Here is an 18,890-nt window from a genome sequence, read left to right as displayed (position 1 = left end):
AGGCTTCCAGTCCTTCTCAATGAAAGCCTGCGTCCACTGGGAGCTTGGGGGTGCCCAACCTAAACTGTCAGTTAACAAGTTGAGACCATTATGCACGTTGCTCTATGAAGAGCGATGCATCGAATTATCAAGGACGATTGTTGGCTGATCACAGATTACGGATGCACTGCTGGATGTACATGATATAGCTGTGAGAAGTGCTTTCTTGAAACCCCCAATAAACTTTGCGTCAATATTGAGTGTGCAGCGTACGTTCACGACTGGAAACGTAAAGAAAAAAGTCTGCATGCAGGACACTTATACACACTATATATAACAATTTTTGTAAATTTAATAATGGTAGTTTAAGGTGCAGAGACTGTGCGATGCTTCTAGCACAGACGCGGCAGTCAATTGAACTGGAGATGCCTCGCCGGGAAAAGGAGATGTTGAATACAATATAGACAGCACGCGTTGTTGGGACCGCCGCTGCACCCTCTTCTTGTTTCTGTCAAAATTTTGCAGTTTGCCTACATTTGCGATGACGTTCAGCGTTATAACAGAATCAAGTGAGTGTAATTGACTATAGATATAGCAGCTATTTGCGGTTATTCTGTAGCATAAAACATGTCCGATCCAGGGGCAGATCCAGCGACACATTTCAGGGGAGGGGGGGGGGTTGCTTGAATTACCGCCAGAAATAGGAGCGTGGTCATTACTTTTTTTTACTAGCACAAAATTTCTGTAATGGCATAAATACTGTTAATGTGTGTTCACAGTGGTCCACCTCATTTGTCCTAACTGGAAGTAGCAGGTGCGTGGCAAGAACTGAAGGGAAGGGGAGGGGCTGCTGACAATCTTTGGGGAGGGGGTGATTACCCCTACCGCCCCCCCCCCCCCTCTGGATCCGCTATCTCAATGTAGACGACGTCCACGCTCGCTGCGTGCCGTTCTGGTGCTCGCATGGCATCATTTGGGCCTGTAAGGACGGGTGACGTTTGTAATACCCCTGTCACATGGGCACCCGTGAAGACCGTTTAACTCCCTTGTCTTTACGACAACGAAGATGCGGTTGGTGTCACACGGCCACCCTTACGCAAACGAAGGTGAACTGAGCATTTCGCAAAGGACGTTCAACGATCTCCCTTCGCAGCGAAACGAGGTACTCTCGTCCTCAGTAGTCTAAAGGTCAGAGAAAAATTTCGAGCACTAAGTGGCCGCAGTGAAAGAATAATACATTTTAGCAATATTAAACGTTATTTCGTTGTAGAACTCATTCACAACGCGTGTTTGTTTACAATATTTATGCCCGCCAAAGTTCACTTACTCTCAACACCGATGCCCTACACACCGTGCCTCGCGAGTCAGGCCGGCCGGCGCCAGCCGATCAACGTCATTACCAGCGCAATATCGCCCCAGTTTTTCACGTCATCTGCTGTGTCACTCATGGCTGAAGAACACAAAATGTGCGCTCACGAGGCAAGGAAGCATAAGAACTTTCGTACCGGGCATGTACACAGGCAACAAAACAACTAAAAGCACAATGTGGCCAGCGTCACTAGCAGCATTGCTACATTTAGCAAATGCGTTTTTATTTGAAATTATTTTTAATGGTTTGTTAGTCGCATACCTACTTTATAGTGCTTTTTTGTAAAAACCGCATAACGAGGATTCACAAAAAAATTTATAGGGATCAAAGTAGAATACTTTTCCGAAAATCAAACAGCGCCAGCTGAGCCCCCTAGCGGCAACTGTTACAACCTTGTCATTGCCGTGTGACACTGCCACAACTCCTTCTCCGTCGAACCCCCTAGGGGAGATTTACGTTGACGATGTTCAACGGAGTTTGGTGGTGGCCATGTGACAGGGGTATAAAACGCGCGGTCGATAACTGCTCACGGCGTGCGCCTGACTGCCGGAGAATACATTTGGGTGCCGGAATATGCCAGCGTAAAGACGGGCGGAAAAAAGAAATTGAAGAGATTTCCGACAAAAGAAGCGCTTTCATACGTGCATAGCTTGTGCCTGTGGCAAAACGGCGTTCCCGCCTTCGGCTGAGTGCAAAATTTGTTTTCGTTGATAAATTATTTGAAGAAAGACACTCGGGTCATATGTGTGTGTGAAATTGAGGTGTTTTTTACCAATAGTTGTTTTCAATTCAAATAATCAGTCTGCCTGTGCTGGTTATTCACAAAATCCCGGATCAGTTCTCTCGCCTCTTCGCTTCAGTTGACAGTCACGATATGAGAAACAAAGGTCCCGCGATATGCTCTCTCGCCTCGCCACTCGTGATGGGAAAAATCATCAGCGCCCTTCGCACACGCTTCCATTATCTCGCGTTTGAAAAAAAAAAAGACAGGAGAAAAAAAGGTGCGTAGCACCCACGCAAACGACCCATACACGAATTTCGTTTGCTGATTAAAAGAGGCTCACATCATCTTGGGCTGTTTGAAAGTTGTGGTTTCCTCGATCAGGTCGAGGGAGCGAATCCCGGCTGTGGCGGCTGCATTTCCGATGGAGGCGGAAATGCTGTAGGCCCGCGTGCTCAGATTTGGGTGCACGTTAAGGAACCCCAGGTGGTCTAAATTCCCGGAGCCCTCCACTACGGCGTCTCTCATAATCAAATGGTGGTTTTGGGACGTTAAACACCAGATATCTATCTGGTTTCCTCGATAACGGCAAATACATGTTGCTTACCGTGTTGCTTAACATGCTTACCATCACTACTTTTTGCTTTACCCATATTAATGAGGAATAACTGCAGAAACATATTTCTTCACTGCATTTTTCAGCATATTACACTATGCACATCCCAATCACGCATTTCAGTTGGCTATACTCAGGCATGTGAACAAAGTCTCACAGACTGTTCTGTGGCCCCTCCTATGTTACTCAGGCTGCTGTAAAAGTTGTGTTAATATGATGATTTTTAATTAAATAATGCTTAAATTGAAGAATTACTTCTGGTTGTCATTGGTCTCAGTGGCACGTATTACTGGACTTGCTTAAAACGAGCACATCATTATTTCCTACAATAGTGGCTTGACACTAGAACATGAGCCAAATGACTAACTTAAAATATTTCTTGAGTGGCCTGACGCTTTTGTGTGCGTCATTTGACCCTCTTAGAAGTGTTACCTGCAAGATTTCTCTCACTCTCTGAGAAGTGGTAATGTGATGCTTCAAATTAGAGTTATTTCACTCTTCTTTGTAGAGTCAAGCTACTCTCTTACTAGGAGAGTCGAGCTACTCTCTTAGGGCGCACCGACTCTCAGCCACCAAGTGAGTTTTTTTTTAGAGCTTAGCAGGCAAATATAGCTGACAAACGTTGTTCAATATGTATACTACCCAGTAAGTGTGTCGCCAAGAAAAAAAAATCACCGCCATATCCACAAAGTGAATTATGTTAGAGGAGCTTGCTCGAAGGGGCACGAGGTGTTTTTTTTTTTTTTTTGGCAAGACCATTTCTGTAAAAAGGCTTGTTAACGAGCCGGGACATGATGTGCACGTCGAAGGCAGCGCTGTCGGGCACGTTCCGCGCTTGCCACTGCACAGTGTTGGCCACGTCGATCAGCACGTTAACCACCTGTCATGCTGGCCGCTGCCGTGAACCAAATTCCGAACGCTCATGAATGGCAGACGTGGACCTATCACGCGTTCTTCAACGGGGTCGAGAGCAGGCAGATAAGAGGGCTCGGGAGAATATCGGTACCCGGGCACAGCACTCATCTTGAGAACTTGTCACGTGCTGCCGTGCCTACGAAGCGACGAGAACCAAGTGGACGTAGTCGTGAGAAGGTGAGTGTGCGGGCCATCGAAAACCGACGCCTATGGTGGCGGTGCTTTATCTAGAGAGCATGGTTGGAATCACCGGGGAGGCGACTGTAGCGGCGACCATAGCGGCGACCGGAGGAGTGTATACTGGCAACACTGGTGTACACGCCGGTGGCCGCTGGACAGGGCGCGAGCTTAAAGCGACACTAAAGTCAAATAACTATTTTATGTCAGAGTACAAGCTCAATGTATGACAACGTCTAAAACGACAATGTTATCAACAGCAGTGCCCTACTTATCTAGAAAGCAAGATATATGCACGAGAACGCATGCGCCGTGAGTAGGACATTCTCAAAATGATCCCGATGACGTCAGACTTTCCTCTTACAATTAATCAATAGTAATCAAACCAGCTGCAATAGATTAAGAACCTTCAGACATCGAGAAACGTAATAAAATGCTGCGTGTTCGTTTCTGTTTGATTCATGAAAAAAATAACCACCGGGCGCTATGGGGAACGGCGCGAGTGGTTCAAAAGTTCAATTTTCGTCTGGTTAAGCTGGATAGGTCGTGCCATCTAGCGGGGCCCAGCTGAGCCAATCATGCCTACCACCTCGGAGGCCATGGCTAAAATTGTTCAACGGCCCTTGTTCCTGTTGTGGCTCCCGCTACTTTCGCTCTGCTGCTACTAGGGTCGGCGACCGCGCAGTAAAGCCGGGCAACGTTGTGCTCGGCCACAGTGACGTAAGACGGCCACTTTCAGGCAGGACACTTGAAGTGCGCTAACAGGATCCGGACCACTAAAACGTTGTTTTATTTCAGCAATAGACATTGACTTATTATTTGCGTTTAGTGTCCCTTTGAGGAGCAGGCGTTTAGTGTCCCTTTGAGGAGAGTCTGTTGTGAGTGAAGACTGGCGACCGAAGCTGTCACAGTGACGAGAGAACATGACAGACAAATTATGCCAAAATAGTTATGCTCTCTATTGCAAGAGCAAAACAAAATGCATTGTCATCCTCTTTCTGTCAGTGCCTGGAAATCGCTTCCGTCGTGATTCCTCGCGGGTAATAAATAAATTATGGATCGGCGCCTTCTCACGCGTTCAAGGTTGTCTAAAAACTCCGCTGACGTGCTGGGAGCAGGGTCGGCCAAACCTATTCGATTTTTTTTAGAAACCACGCGAGTCACCAGCAGCCTCGTACAGTAGAGGGTCCGCGATTTTTGGTACACATTTGAAGCATTAGGCGGGATAAAGGTTCAAAAGTTTGCTGCTTTTGCCGTATATAAGACAGACTGCCATTGACGGAAAATTTGTAAACATACCTGTTACAGAAACAAGGTGTGATTGACGAATAGCAGGCGCTGCGAATTCCGTATTTCCCCTCAGAAGTATGTTTTCGTAGCTGACAGACATAAGGCAGCAGCGTCAACAAATTCCAACCGCTAACGACGGTATGAATTTTTGTATAGCACTTGGTAATTTATTTGCATCAATGCGTGTGTAAAGCGAATACATAATGTACAGAGATCATTGTACTTCTACGTCGTGCGACATGAGTTAATTAAAGCAAACGGCAAGGCCAAAGGGCGTCAGAGAATCGTGTTCTTTCGCTGTATGCAGCTTGACGTTGCGGCACTAATTTAGGAAGCACAGCTCAGTTAAGACGGTATGTCTGGCGCCCACGCATTGATCACCAGTGCCCTTGAAAGACCATCGAGTAAAAATGGTACTGTGTAGCATTTTGCTTTGGTTTTCGGTGGTGCGGATAGGTAAGGAAAGGCTCACTTGTCGAGTACTCACTTTTTGAGGCAGTGAGCGGCTGTGACGAGGTGTTTCTCGGTCAGCATGCTGGCACCGCAGAACGGGAAAGGCTTGGACAGCCCTGTCACGTTCTTCTGCAGGCTGGCCTGCGTTAAGGAGCAAGAGTTTCATTTGCATGAACACAGTGGTTAGATTCAAAACCTTTTTACGTGAACATTTAGTCAATCGAAAATAGATTCGCTATCGTCTCGTTTACTATCTAGTTGCTGAGTTTTATGCATGTCGCGAAGGCATACGACTTGTGTTTCCCAATCAGCTATCATAAGTCATCTGGTATAGTTATTCTAAAGGAGCGACAATTTCTAAGTTATTCTGTGCAAATATTTATGATTAAATTTTTTTCTTGTACAAAACTTCGTTCGGCATATGAACAAAACATAGGTCTAAATGAGAAAATTGTTTCTGTGCGTACCATGAACGGGATAGGTTCACCAGCGTCCCGCCCTCCGACCACCCTCCTGGAGCGGTGCTGTTCCGAGCAAGAGCTCGGACAAACTTTCCCTGCATTGTGAACAAAGGGGGGGGGGGGGGAGGCTTTGAGTGCAATAGATTTCAAGAGTAACAGTGCGTAAAAAAACTTACAAAGTACTGAGTCCATGGCTTATGGTCACATAGAATTATGGCAGTTTGGGCTAGTTGGTATAACATGACGATAGTTACAGCGCGAGAACAGAACGACGACAAAGGTTTTTCTTCCCTGGCGACAAAGATTCTTCTTGTCTCTTTGTCGTCGTTCTGTTCTCACGCTATAACTATCGTTATGGTCACAGCGGGGGAGCTACAAGTTTTAAGCCCTTCAAGGATGTATGATTTAATTTCGTGGCTTGCTATAGCGGTTGGACATGGGGGCTAAGTACAGTGCAAAAGCCAAATGGTTATTAAGGAGCGTTGATCTTTCTTCAAGGTTTCTTTTTTTTAACAGATTGTGCACCGCCCACATAGCGTGGTGACATAGCATAACTAAAAAGCAGGTACTCCACTGAAAGCATGCACCAAAGCCAACTTGTTCATTTTTATTTCTTTTGTGACCCAGAAGAGCAGATAGTGCCACCAGTGGCTGGAATTCCCCAGTCACGTACATGATACTCCCACGCATATAATTGAGAACTAACAGACAATGATGCCAATAAAACTAAGGGGATGTTGTTAGAAGTAATTCCTAAAGACAAGGAAATAAATGTAAACAAAAATAGAACTTGCCACTGGCAGGATCCTAACATGCGACCTTCTAATAATGTGTACGATTCTCTACCACTGAACTACATCCCCCCGTCCACATTATATACTGCATATGTGCATTGAAACGTGGGAATGTCAGGAAGCGCCGCCTGTTGCCATTTAGACGAGTGTAGGACACTCTTATTGCATGTTAGCGTAACGTCGCACTTGATCGTATTACGCTGGCAACTGGCCAACATGTACATATGCACATACACACCCCATAAAATTAAGGGGGGGGGGGGAATAGCCGCCATGGTAGTAGCTCAGTTGGTAGGGAATCGGAGGCGTTACTCGAAGCTCACATGTTCAGTCCCTGCAAGCAGCAAGTTATCGTTTCAGCCACTTTTCATTCTTCGCATTTACATTACAGTTACTTCTAATAACATCCCCCATATTTTACTTGGCATCATTGTCTGTTAGTTCTCAATAACATTCGCTCTAACAAAGTAAACGAGCCCTTAAATTTCAACTACTCCCATGCGTAGATCGTCAAAATAAACAGAGTTAGCTCAGGCTCATGAAGTGCGTATCTTCAGTTTGAAGCTTACCTAGGCTCAGATAATCTGATTAACTATTTCTCATGTTGCTACGTCGGCAGTCGCGGAAACTGGAAGCCATTATAGAAAAGTTGACGGTGCGCTGTCTATGGTTCTGTCGATGTAATGGTTATCTATTTGACGGAATTTCATGCACAGAGACATTAGCTCACCTACACCTTGTCCCAATCTGACCTGGTCTACAAACAAGACACTGGAACATTTAAATATTTATTGTCACACCAAGCCGTGATCGCTCTAGGTCGGGGGCATCTTTCGTCATGCATAGAACCTTTGTGTTTTCTGTGTGTATGTTTGTACTGCCACTGTTCCTTCCTTCATTCCTGTCTTCCCTACTTTTCTGTCTCTCCTTACCCCTTCATCAATGCGAGGTGGACAACCCGATAATTGTTTTCCGGTAGACCTACCTGACTTTTCGCATGTCTCTTTCTCTCTCTATTGTTTGAGACTAGCTCACTCAAGTTAACGGGCTAATGGACTCGGACCAGCTTGTGCTGACTCACAGAACGGGGAATCAGTTATGGAGGCTCAGTCTGTTAGAACTAACAAAAATCACAGCAATTCACCGAGCGAATGATGATGAGTGGGGCTAAGCGTCCGTCAGCCCGTCCGTGCTCCCGTCTGTCCGTTCGCTTTTGGTTCCGTCGGTCCACGCGACCATCCGTCCGTCCGTGGGTCCGTCCATCCGTCTGTCCGTTCGTTCGTGCGTCCATCCGTCTGTCGGTCCGTCTGCTAGTCTGTCTGTCCATTCGTCCATTCTTCCATCCGTGAGTTCATCTAGTGAACACTCCAAGTACCGCCATCTCGCATCTCACGTACCCTGTGGCAAATACTCGCTCTAGAGCGGGTATGTGCCATCGGTGGTTACCTACTACTACTACATACATCGGAGGATGTACAGAATCACGTCTCAAGAAGCTTCTCTCCTAAAAAACAATGGTATTCATATGTGATTTACTAGCACAAGTTGCGCTTCCGTCTATCTAAATAAGCTATTACTTTGATTATTTTTATTCAACTCGCGGAATATTTATTATGCTCTATTCTACTTGAAACATCATGTTGTTGCGATTGACTTACTTGGACTCACTTCCATGTGCAGCTTCACTTATTCAGTTAAGAAAAACAGAAGATCTGGTCAGGATTCAGCGCTCGTTTTCTTGTGTATATTTTTATATTGTTCTTATGTCGCTTACTGCGCTGCTTTGAAGATCATACTCACGGGGCGACTCGGTGACCGGCTTCAGACTTACGGACCCACTTCGTCAGGCTCACACTGCCTTCGTATCATAAAATATTCCTTGACTTCAAGTTTTTCCTGTATCTCACCGACTTGAACACAGTCACCCCGCAAGAAAGCAAAAACGTAGCACTTGTAAAGAATTGCCGCTGAGAGCCATTGAAGTGCAGTGATCACTTTTGGCCAAGGTCCACGCTGCCGCCATCTATATTATCAATGCAAGCTGAAGCATCGAGTGGGGGGATATTCTAGAATACGATGTGCCCACGGTAGGATCATCTTTGGCTGACTCAGGCTCCAACTGACAGGTGGCTCTATAGGTATTGAGCCGATTCATAATTGGGTTAGTGGGCGTTGCTTGATTTATTTATTTTTTATTTATTTATTTATTTATTTATTTATTTATTTATTTATTTATTTATTTATTCATGTGTGGAGTTGAACGGCCCAAAACCATCATATGATTACGAGAGACTCCATAGTGAAGAGTTCCGGAAGCTTCAACCACCTGGGGTTCTTTAACGTGCACCCAAATCTGAGCACACGGGCCTACAGCACTTTCGCCTTCTTCAAAAATGCAACTGCCACAGCCGGGATTCGATCCCGCGACCGATGGGTCAGCAGCCGAGTACCTTAGCCACTAAACCAGCGCGGTGGGGCTTTGCAGGCGTTGTCGTGCATATACGCTTGAATCACTGGGCCCACATGGCGTTCCAACGTATTTTACCGTGGTTTTAGACGCTGGGTAATTATTTACCAAGTAACATTTTCTTTTTACCTTCAGACATGAAAAATGCTGCTATTCGCGCGAATTACGTGACTGTCCAGTCTATTACGCAAAGCGCAATAGATTGGACAAAATAAGTGAGGCACCCAGAACAATGGTGAAGGCTGATTGGAAAAAGTTCCTTTAGGCAAGACAACACGCGCACGCGTCCAATACCCTCCGAAAAAGAAGGGAATGACACCCTCCCACTTTTTTAGTGCTGTTTGCGTGCTGTCTCGAGCAAATACGCGACTGTCTTGCTGAAGCGAATCTTTTTCAATACACATTCACATAGCCCCGCCTTATGTTGTCTTGTCAATTGCGCTTATCACACAGTTGTGCATCACCCAGCAGCCAACATTCAATCCTTTTCAATTGTTGCGTGCTTACGAAATTGTGGTGCGGGAAAGAGACACGTAATGTAAATTAGGAATTTGGAGTTGAATTCAGAGGCTGCACAATACAAAACGATACGTGCAGTATTGCAGTACCGTCGCGCCTTCTCATGCTCGTGATCGTGCGCGTGGCCTTCAGTAAATCACAAACAGTTGGCGCTGAGGTCGCGCTGGCTTTGTTGGTTTGCCTCGCTTACAAGGCTTGCATGACGCAATAGATAATGACGCTGGCGTAACCAGAGGGTGGGGTTGAGAAGATTAAGGGTGGGGGTGAGAAGATTAACAGACAACACAAGCGCTTGTGTAGTCTTATTACTCCGTCTCAGTCCCGTTTTCGCACTCTGCACTCTCCGCATCCTGCACCAACTGCCCTTTCAAGACAACTTCTGCAATTTGCATGTTTTCATCAGGACCCACAAATACAAATGCACGGGCGAACATACGTCAAGTATGATTGCACCCCCCCCCCATATATATTTTTTTTCTCCACTCAATAGTAATGAGTGTCAAAGTCATAAATTGTTCCTTTCTTTTGGCACATCCTCCGGCCTTATTCTCTACTCTGGGGTTTTATTGCTTCACATCTGTTGTGTGTGTGTGTGTGTGTGTGTGTGTGTGTATGTATGTATGTGTGTGTGTGTGTGTATGTGTGTGTGTGTGTGTGTGTGTGTGTGTGTGTGTGTAAGTGTGTGTGTGTGTGTGTGTGTCTGTGTGTGTGTGTGTGTGTGTGTGTGTGTGTGTGTGTGTGTGTCCTCAATATCACTGTGCTACAGAGGGCAGTGGGTAAAAGCATACATAAATGAACAACAACACAGCAAAAGTGGTCAGGTTTTTAAATTAGGGAGCAAATGCGTGCGCAGAAATCCCCTTCAGGAGGGAGAGCGATGGTTTGTCGCAACGCTCTCCACCCCCACCCCTATGTTGGCAATGTATGCGGAAGACTTTGCGCCTCTTCCTCTCAGGTGACAATATGGCCGAACAAAACTTTGAGTTGTCTTTCACAGCATACAACTGCGCCGTTTCCCTTCCGTCTTGAATAAGTGGATCGTGGCATTGAACTGTTCCGACACCTCTGGCTATCTTCGATCATGCGGGGTGAAATGTAGGTAGATGACGTGTGATTATCGCGCTGGTCAGAATTCTGGAAACGCGGTTTGCGCAACATTACAAGGCGATAGCCCTCACATCAGGCTGAAAGTGGACCAAGTGCAAAGTTTTTCATTGACCTACGCTTGATGTGTGGCTATAAATGCTAGAAAGGAAACGCGTGGCATTGTTTCAGAACAGTTCAAATGATTAGACATAACGGTTTTTTAACATTCATCCCAGATGGATGAGGCGTACTCAATTTTACTTTCAACTGTTTTGTATAAGATGAACTTTAACAATGTACGACCTCTAAATGCACGTTTAGGTGTACAGATCATCAGTGTCTGATGGAGTTAAAATCAGTAAGTTACTTTGAACTTACTAGCTAAAGATAAATGTCTGCTGATTTAAACAGTGCGTACTTTCAAATGTAAACTGACGTTAAGGAACATCTGTTAATGTCAAGCGGACGAAATACCTTTCCATGGAAATTATGAACGATAGCACGTTGCCTTCCTGTTTGGCTTGCTCAAAGCAATAACTCACTTCTGGCAGCTGCATGTAACCAGTGCTACGTAGGCAAAGCACCTGCAGCTGTTTCAATACCGATGCACCATGCATATTGGACAGTCTTTTCTTTTTGGTTTTAAAAAAGAGCAAGAATTGCGCAGATCTACGTCAGCATTGAGCACATTTTTCAGGCTATTGAGATATTTCATTGTTGCCGGAAATTTATGTGGCGCCATGTTAATGGTCACATGTTCTTTATGCGCGACGATAAGTCCTTAATAAGCTGTCTCCTTGTTTTCGGAGTTCTTTTGGCAGTTTTGAGAAGCAGCTGTTCCCAACAGTCAAGCTAGGTGACGGTACTTGCGAGGTTTGGCAATGCAATGGCGATGGCTGTATCTCACACGCGTGCTCTCAAGCGATGACAATGCCATCGTTATGAGTTCTCGTTGGGTTTTAGTCTGTAAGTGCAATTTAAGTTCTTTCGTTGAACATAGCCCTGTGACACCATCAGGAACAGTGTAATGCATTAATAATAATAATAATAATAATAATAATAATAATAATAATAATAATAATAATAATAATAATAATAATAATAATAATAATAATAATAATAATATAATAATATAATAATAATAATAATACTTTCTTGTACACATTCATAAAAACTTCAAAAAAACGGGCCTCTCTAAGTGTTCGAGGACTTGTGCGACTAGGCCCGGCAGAGCCAGTTAGAGCAATCTGGTTACACGGTCACCAAAATATATATACTTTTTGTTTTTGTCAACGAACAGAAAAATATTTGACATCATTTTTTGTTTACAGGGAGTAAATAAAATGAGAACAAAGTAACCAAGAGCGTATATTACATACAAGTAGACCATGCCCAATGTAGTTTCACAACTCAGCGGATAACTTCTTGAACTGTTTTTTTTACCAGTCGAGAAAAACCTTTCAGATAGTTTTTTGAAAATTTGGGTGTATATACACTTCTGCAAGCTTCTCCATATCTGCTAGAAAGCCGTGGTACAGTAAAACGCTTTTTTTTTCTTTCAGTGGTCGATGCGCAACATATGGTACTTTGAAGTCATCACACCAGTTGTATCTCAGAAATTAAATCCTAGAACAGAGAAAACCCTCAGCCACGAAAATAGTACTGGCATCTAAAATGCTACCGCAAGCAACCCTTTTGAGAACATTTCGAAGCAAATTTCAAATAGCATTTTCCTCAGAGCGCTGAAGAACACATATAAAATAATATTATTATTATTAATAACAATCTGTTTTATATAATATCAACAATATTTATAAAGTAATTTATTTAATCTGCCCCTGCGCTCTTAATGCCGGTACACTGATCAAGTAACAAAGTAAATAATAACAAGCAACACACAATGAGGATGCTCTGCCGGAGAAAATACGAACAAAACGAGAAAAAACGTTAACACACAAAAAAAAACAAAATAAAAAAGTAGATGGCCATAAGGAATGTTCACAGTATACGAAGTACTAGTCAGCTGAAATGTTGGGAGAGAACGATGCTCATGAAAAGAAAACTACAATCACTTATAAAAGCATAAAGATGAAGAAGATAAGTATTAGGAACACTGTATTTTGTGGATGGTTAAGTGTTGACACAGGTAGGCATATACATGACCACGTGTATGCCCTCTCGTTTAGCTTGCATTGAATTCGAAAAACCATGCAACTGAGCCATTCAGGGCAGATTTTGTACCCCTGAAAATGTTTGAACAGACATAGCTGATCAGCGCTTTTTCATCGGTAGAGAAATAACGACAATGCTAATAATCCAAGATAGCTAGAAAAAAAAACGCAGGGTCATTCCCTGTGAAGCAGTGATTATATGTGCTTAAGATTTGTTTCCGAACGCAATCAATGATGTCACTTAAGAATACAAAAATGTCATTCGAGATCCCAGATGCATAATCGAGTTGTGGACGACATATATTGCGCATATGTGTTGGAAAACTGAATTCTATATATAGGTATTCTGCAAACATAGGCGAGAGAAGGAAGACTCCGCTAAGTAATAAGAACATAGTGGGAGCGGAAATATGTAACGTGCCATCAGATTGAACACTGAGATCTCACGAAGCTTTCATAACGACACAGGACTAACAGAATGAAGTCTGAGGGTGGAATGCAGCATACAGTAGCAGCATGAATTTACTAAAAAGCTTGGTGTCCTCGCCGTACGGAAAGAAAGAAGTGTAGCGACCAGTAGTGTTGCCAAGAAATTTTTGGCGGGGGAAGGGGGGGGGGGTGTTAAAACATACTTTATTTATGTTATTCTGCGCGTTATCTATCTATCTATCTATCTATCTATCTATCTATCTATCTATCTATCTATCTATCTATCTATATATCTGTCTGTCTGTCTGTCTGTCTGTCTCTATCTATCTATCTATCTATCTATCTATCTATCTATCTATCTATCTATCTATCTATCTGTCTATCTGTCTGTCTGTCTGTGTCTGTCTGTCTGTCTGTCTTTCTGTCTGTCTGTCTGTCTGTCTGTCTATCTATCTATCTATCTATCTATCTATCTATCTATCTATCTATCTATCTATCTATCTATCTATCTATCTATCTATCTATCTATCTATCTATCTATTATGATCGTCATCAGTTTGACTACACGCACTGCACGACAAAGACATCCCCAATGTTCTGCCAATGAACTTGGTCTTCTCCTTGGTGACACCACTTTATAACCGCAAACTTCCCAATCTCACCTGCCCACCAAACTCTCAGCGTCCCCTTCACTCACTTGCCTTCTCTTGTAATACAGTCTGTGATTTTTAATGACCGGCGGTTATCTTCTCTTCGCGCTACTTGCCCTGCCCATGACCATTTATTCTTCTTGATTTCGACTGATCATCATCATCATCAGTATGACTACGCCCACTGCAGGGCAAAGGCCTCTCCCGTAATCCACCAATCAACCCGGTCTTGTGCTTTCCGTTGTCACGTTATACCTGCGAACTTTTAAATCTCATCGGCCCACCTAACTTCCTGTCTCCCTTTCTTGCGTTTGCCTTCTCTGGGAATCCAGTCAGTTGCCCTTAACGACCAGCAGTTGTGCTGCTTACGTGCTACGCGCCCGGCCCATGTCCAGTTGTTCTTCTTGATTTCAACTAAGATATTCTTGAGCCCGGTTTATTCCCTGACCCACTCTTCTCTCTTCTTGTCCCTTTGGTTACACCTATCATTTTCTTTTCCCTCGCTCTCTGCATCGTCCTCACTTTAAGCTGAACCCTCTTTGTAAGCCTCCAGGTTTCTGTTCCGTAGGTAAGTACCGGCACGATTCAACTGTTAAATATCCGGGTTAGAGGCAGATTACCATTAATGATTGAGAATGCTTGCCGAATGTGATATACCCCATCGTTATTCTTCTAGTTATTTCACTCTCATGGTTTGGCTCCGCAGTTACTACCTGTCCTAAGTAGACATATTTCTTTACAACTTCCAGCATATCTAGAACTATCGCAAAGCGCTGTTTTCTGCCTAGACTGTTGCAAATTACTTTCGTTTTGTGCATATTATTTTACCATTATACTCTTCTGTTTTCCGTGTCCAGTTACTGCAATGTCACCAGCGAATCGCAAGTTACTAAGGTACTTACGATTATCTTTTACTCTTAACTCTTCCCAATCTAGAGTCCGGAAAACCACATGTAAACACGTAGTGAATAGCATTGGAGAGATCGTGTCTCTCTGCCTTATATCATTCTTTATTGGGATTCTGTTTGCTGTATTTATTGAGAACAAAGGTGGCTATGAATCCACTGTAGATTTTTTTCCCAGTATGTTTATGTAGGGTTCGTCCATGCCCTGATTCCGTAGTGCCTGCATTACTGTTGATCTCTCGGCTGAATTAAGATGATTTCGACGTTCTTCCTAGATTCTGGTACGCTTCTCACCAAGAGACACTTCGTATATAAGGTGATCAGTTTTTCTAACACAATTTTTTCGCCATCTTTCAGCTGGTCCGTTGTTACCTTATCCTCACCAATAGCTTTGCCTCTTTGCATTCCTTCTAGGACTTTTCTTACTTCCCCTATCGTTACTGGTAAGATGTCGAATTCCTCTCAGCTATTATTGCTTCTTACGATATTATCATATAGTCGGTGACAACCTAATAATAAAAATCAAAACACAAATAAAACAACAGGTACCACTTCAAAAACTGCGGGTCACCAGCCATTCATCTGTGCGAGAAAGTTTTGCTACGTGGCCTCCGTTACAACCGTAAATACTTTTTTACTGCTAACACAAATAATACGCCCAATAATAATTGAAAGTTCAACGTCCTTACTTGAAGAACTGTGTTTGGCAGAGAGTTATGTCGAAATCTTTGCGGAAATTGGGAAGGAAGTCAACGTTTTTTACCAATAACCAGTGGCACCAACCTGTGTCTTCATAAGGAAACCACCGATGTAAAATGCGCAAGCGATACTTGGCGTCACGCAAATTAACAAACGTGATTTGATGCCAGTTTTCTGGCGGTGGCAAATGCATTGCTGTAGGTGGAGCTTATATTTATTGTTAGGTTGTAACCGACTATAGTTGTTTTGTCTTCTGTACAGCTCTCTGTAAAACTCCTCCGCCTCGTCAGCTATCCTATCCATATTGGTTATGACATTTGTTTTTTTTTAGTATTAATAAAAGGTGGAAGATCCTCAATTTCTAATTACAGGCCGATATCTATTCTGCTTTTTTTAGCAAGGTAATTGAGTAGCTAATATATATCCGAGTGTCAAATTATCTTACAAAGTTTAACTTATTTCATCCTAGACATATCGGGTTTAGACAATGATAATTGACTCTAAATCAGCCCTCATTTACTTCATAGAAAAATGGAAACAAGAAATTGACAAAGGTAACCTCATTGTTTTTTTATTTACTAAATAATTTTATACACTTAATCATGACATTCTCTTCTCTAAACTTTTATCTTATTGCATTGATGACAACTGTCTCAGTCTTTTTTATAGTTATTTAGCTGATCGAGAGTAATTAATATCTATTTCCGGCATCTATTCTACTGACATTGGTGTTTCCCAAGGCTGAATCCTGAGTCCACTTTTATTTCTACTCTAAATTACCAAATTTCCGCTGAGTGTAACCACTTATACTGAAAACAGTTTATATGTGGACGAACCGACTTTTTTATGTCCGAGTAACTCAATAACCAGCCTTGTAACAACCCTTATAGCTGAACTTGTTAACGTTAATGCATGGTGTGTTAAAAACTACCTTTTGATAAATCCCTCTAAAACGAAGTTCCTAAGTTTTAATTCCAATAAAATAAATAGTGCCCAAGTTATACCACTCTTTATCAACTCGCATCTCGTTTCCCTGTCAGACCATTGTTCTTTCTGTAGAATCAAGCTTGACCCTGGTTGAAATTCGACTTACATTTTGAACAACTGCAACAAAAACATCTTATGGTATTAGGATAATACTGAAAGCTATATGTTATTTTAACTTTACCACTTTGATTTGTTTATATTTTGCATTCATCCACAGTGATCTTGACTATTGCATCGCTTCATGGGTTCAAACAAATAATTGCCATCTTTTTTTTTAACGTGTTCAAAATCAAGCCATTCAGATTGTTACCTGGAGCAGCCGACGTACTGATGTCACCGATTTATACTGTCAACTAAAGATAATCAATATTGAGAACCTAAACCAATTTAATGTGTGAACATTTGCTTATTGGGCCAATAAAGACCAGGGCATTCTGAAATTTGTTCTTATCCGAGACCTTGCTAATTCGAACATAACCCGCGTTTCCTCAAATAACAACTTTTTGCTTCCCAAAGTCTGAACTAACTAAGGTTCACAAGGACTAGCTTTTCTTTCAATCACATTTTATCTTTTGCTATATAACATTAAGTGTGCTTTTTCTGTATTGTCATTCAAACATCTCATTCGCCATTTCATCCTTGACCAACAGCAAATGAAAACAACCACCTGTTTGTAGCACGAAGCCACAAGAAAATCCATACGAATTTCGCAGCAAGAAAAACCTTTTTGTTGCCGAAAAATTTGTCGGACCAATGCCTTTCCGGAGTGGTCGCTCTACAAATTGAGCTAACCAGGAAGCTAGCGATTGGCAGTGTGAGGGCGAAATTGCGCTGCCTATTGACAGCTTACTGTGTTCGAACCATGGGCCAGGACGAATAAGAAGATTTTCTTTCTGAGAAATCTGTACGAATTTTCTTGTTGCTTCCGGCTGCAAACGGGTTCTTGTTTTATTTCCCTTTCATAACCCTTCCGCCACCTTGCGGGTTCATGCAGAACTCATTTTGCTTAACCAGTAGCACCATTTATTTAAGTTTCAACAAACATAACTTCAATTCTGTTGTTCTGATTAGTGCGTGTATGTATTATTCAACAGTTCTTATCATTTTATGTCTTGATTATGTATTACGCTTTGCCTAAATATCTGAATAGCCCATGCCTGTCATTTTTTTTACTTTGTACTCTGATTAGTTTGCTGTTTTTATATTTTTATTTTTTGCATTTAAGTAATGTTTTTTTAACGTAATAATAAGGTCCCCCGACAGTGTTCACACAATAGGAACTTTTTCTGTAACAACATGACTATATCTGTATATGTACTCAGTATTTAATTAACTTCAAACTTCAAACATGTGTATTCACATACGCTGACTGCCTAGCCAGGGCAAAATGCTAATGACACGTGCACCTTTTCCAGCTATGAAAATAATGTGTGCTTGTCATATGTTACATGTGTCACAAATTGCCGTAAGTTATCTAGTACGGTTGCTTGCTATAGACTATTTGGTTTACTGAACTCATCTAACAGGACGATAAAAATAGAAAAGCCGACAACAGATAATAATAAAATTTGGGGTGTAACATCCCAAAACCACCATACGTATATAAGAGACGCCATAGTGGCGTCTCTTATATACGTATGGAAATTGCGACTACCTGGAGTTCTTTATCATATATCTAAACCTAAGCACACGGGCCTACAGCATTTCCGCCTCCATCGAAAATGCAGCCGCTGCAGCCGGGACTCGATCCCGCGACCTGCGGGTCAGCAGCCGAGTACCCTTAGCCACTAGACCACCTCAGCGGGCCTTTCCGGCAACAGAGGCAAAGCGTAAAGAACACTTAAACTGTGTCTCTGCCATCCTTTCTACTTTTGCGCGCTGTTATACGAATACTTCAAAGACCATCCCACATGCGTTTTGTCTTCGAGATGACAACACAATCAGATGTGCACCTAGTATTGCGATCAGAGGAAAATGGCGTGCACATTTACTTCAAAAAAATATTATGATCGAGCCAGTTCTCTAACGCATATGGGCAAGCCTGCAATCGTCCATGTAGGGGTGTGTGATGTCTGCGGAGGTAAAAAAAAATGACATTATTTGCACAAGCGGAAGTTATTATTTTTTTGGTGACGTGGAAAGCACCGGGGGAATAAATGAGCATTGAGATCCTCCTCTCGTTTATGTGTAAGAAAAAAGGAA

General features: G+C 42.8%; 1 protein-coding gene across 1 annotated transcript in view; it reads right to left on the bottom strand.

The window, feature by feature from the left end:
- The window catches only part of LOC119175697 (trypsin-1), a 115,589-nt gene that overhangs the window by 52,724 nt on the left and 43,975 nt on the right, over positions 1–18,890 (bottom strand). The window contains exons 3-4 of the mRNA XM_037426637.2: positions 5,988–6,076; positions 5,555–5,661 (exon numbers count right to left, since the gene is read on the bottom strand). Coding sequence (XP_037282534.1) covers positions 5,555–5,661; positions 5,988–6,076 — 196 coding nt within the window. The remainder of the gene's footprint in view (positions 1–5,554; positions 5,662–5,987; positions 6,077–18,890) is intronic.

This window comes from Rhipicephalus microplus, chromosome X (genome assembly GCF_043290135.1).
Source record: "Rhipicephalus microplus isolate Deutch F79 chromosome X, USDA_Rmic, whole genome shotgun sequence".
In the NCBI taxonomy this organism is placed as follows: domain Eukaryota; kingdom Metazoa; phylum Arthropoda; class Arachnida; order Ixodida; family Ixodidae; genus Rhipicephalus; species Rhipicephalus microplus.
The sequence above is the reverse complement of the archived record's forward strand: the minus strand, read 5'-3'. Positions and strand labels throughout refer to the sequence as shown.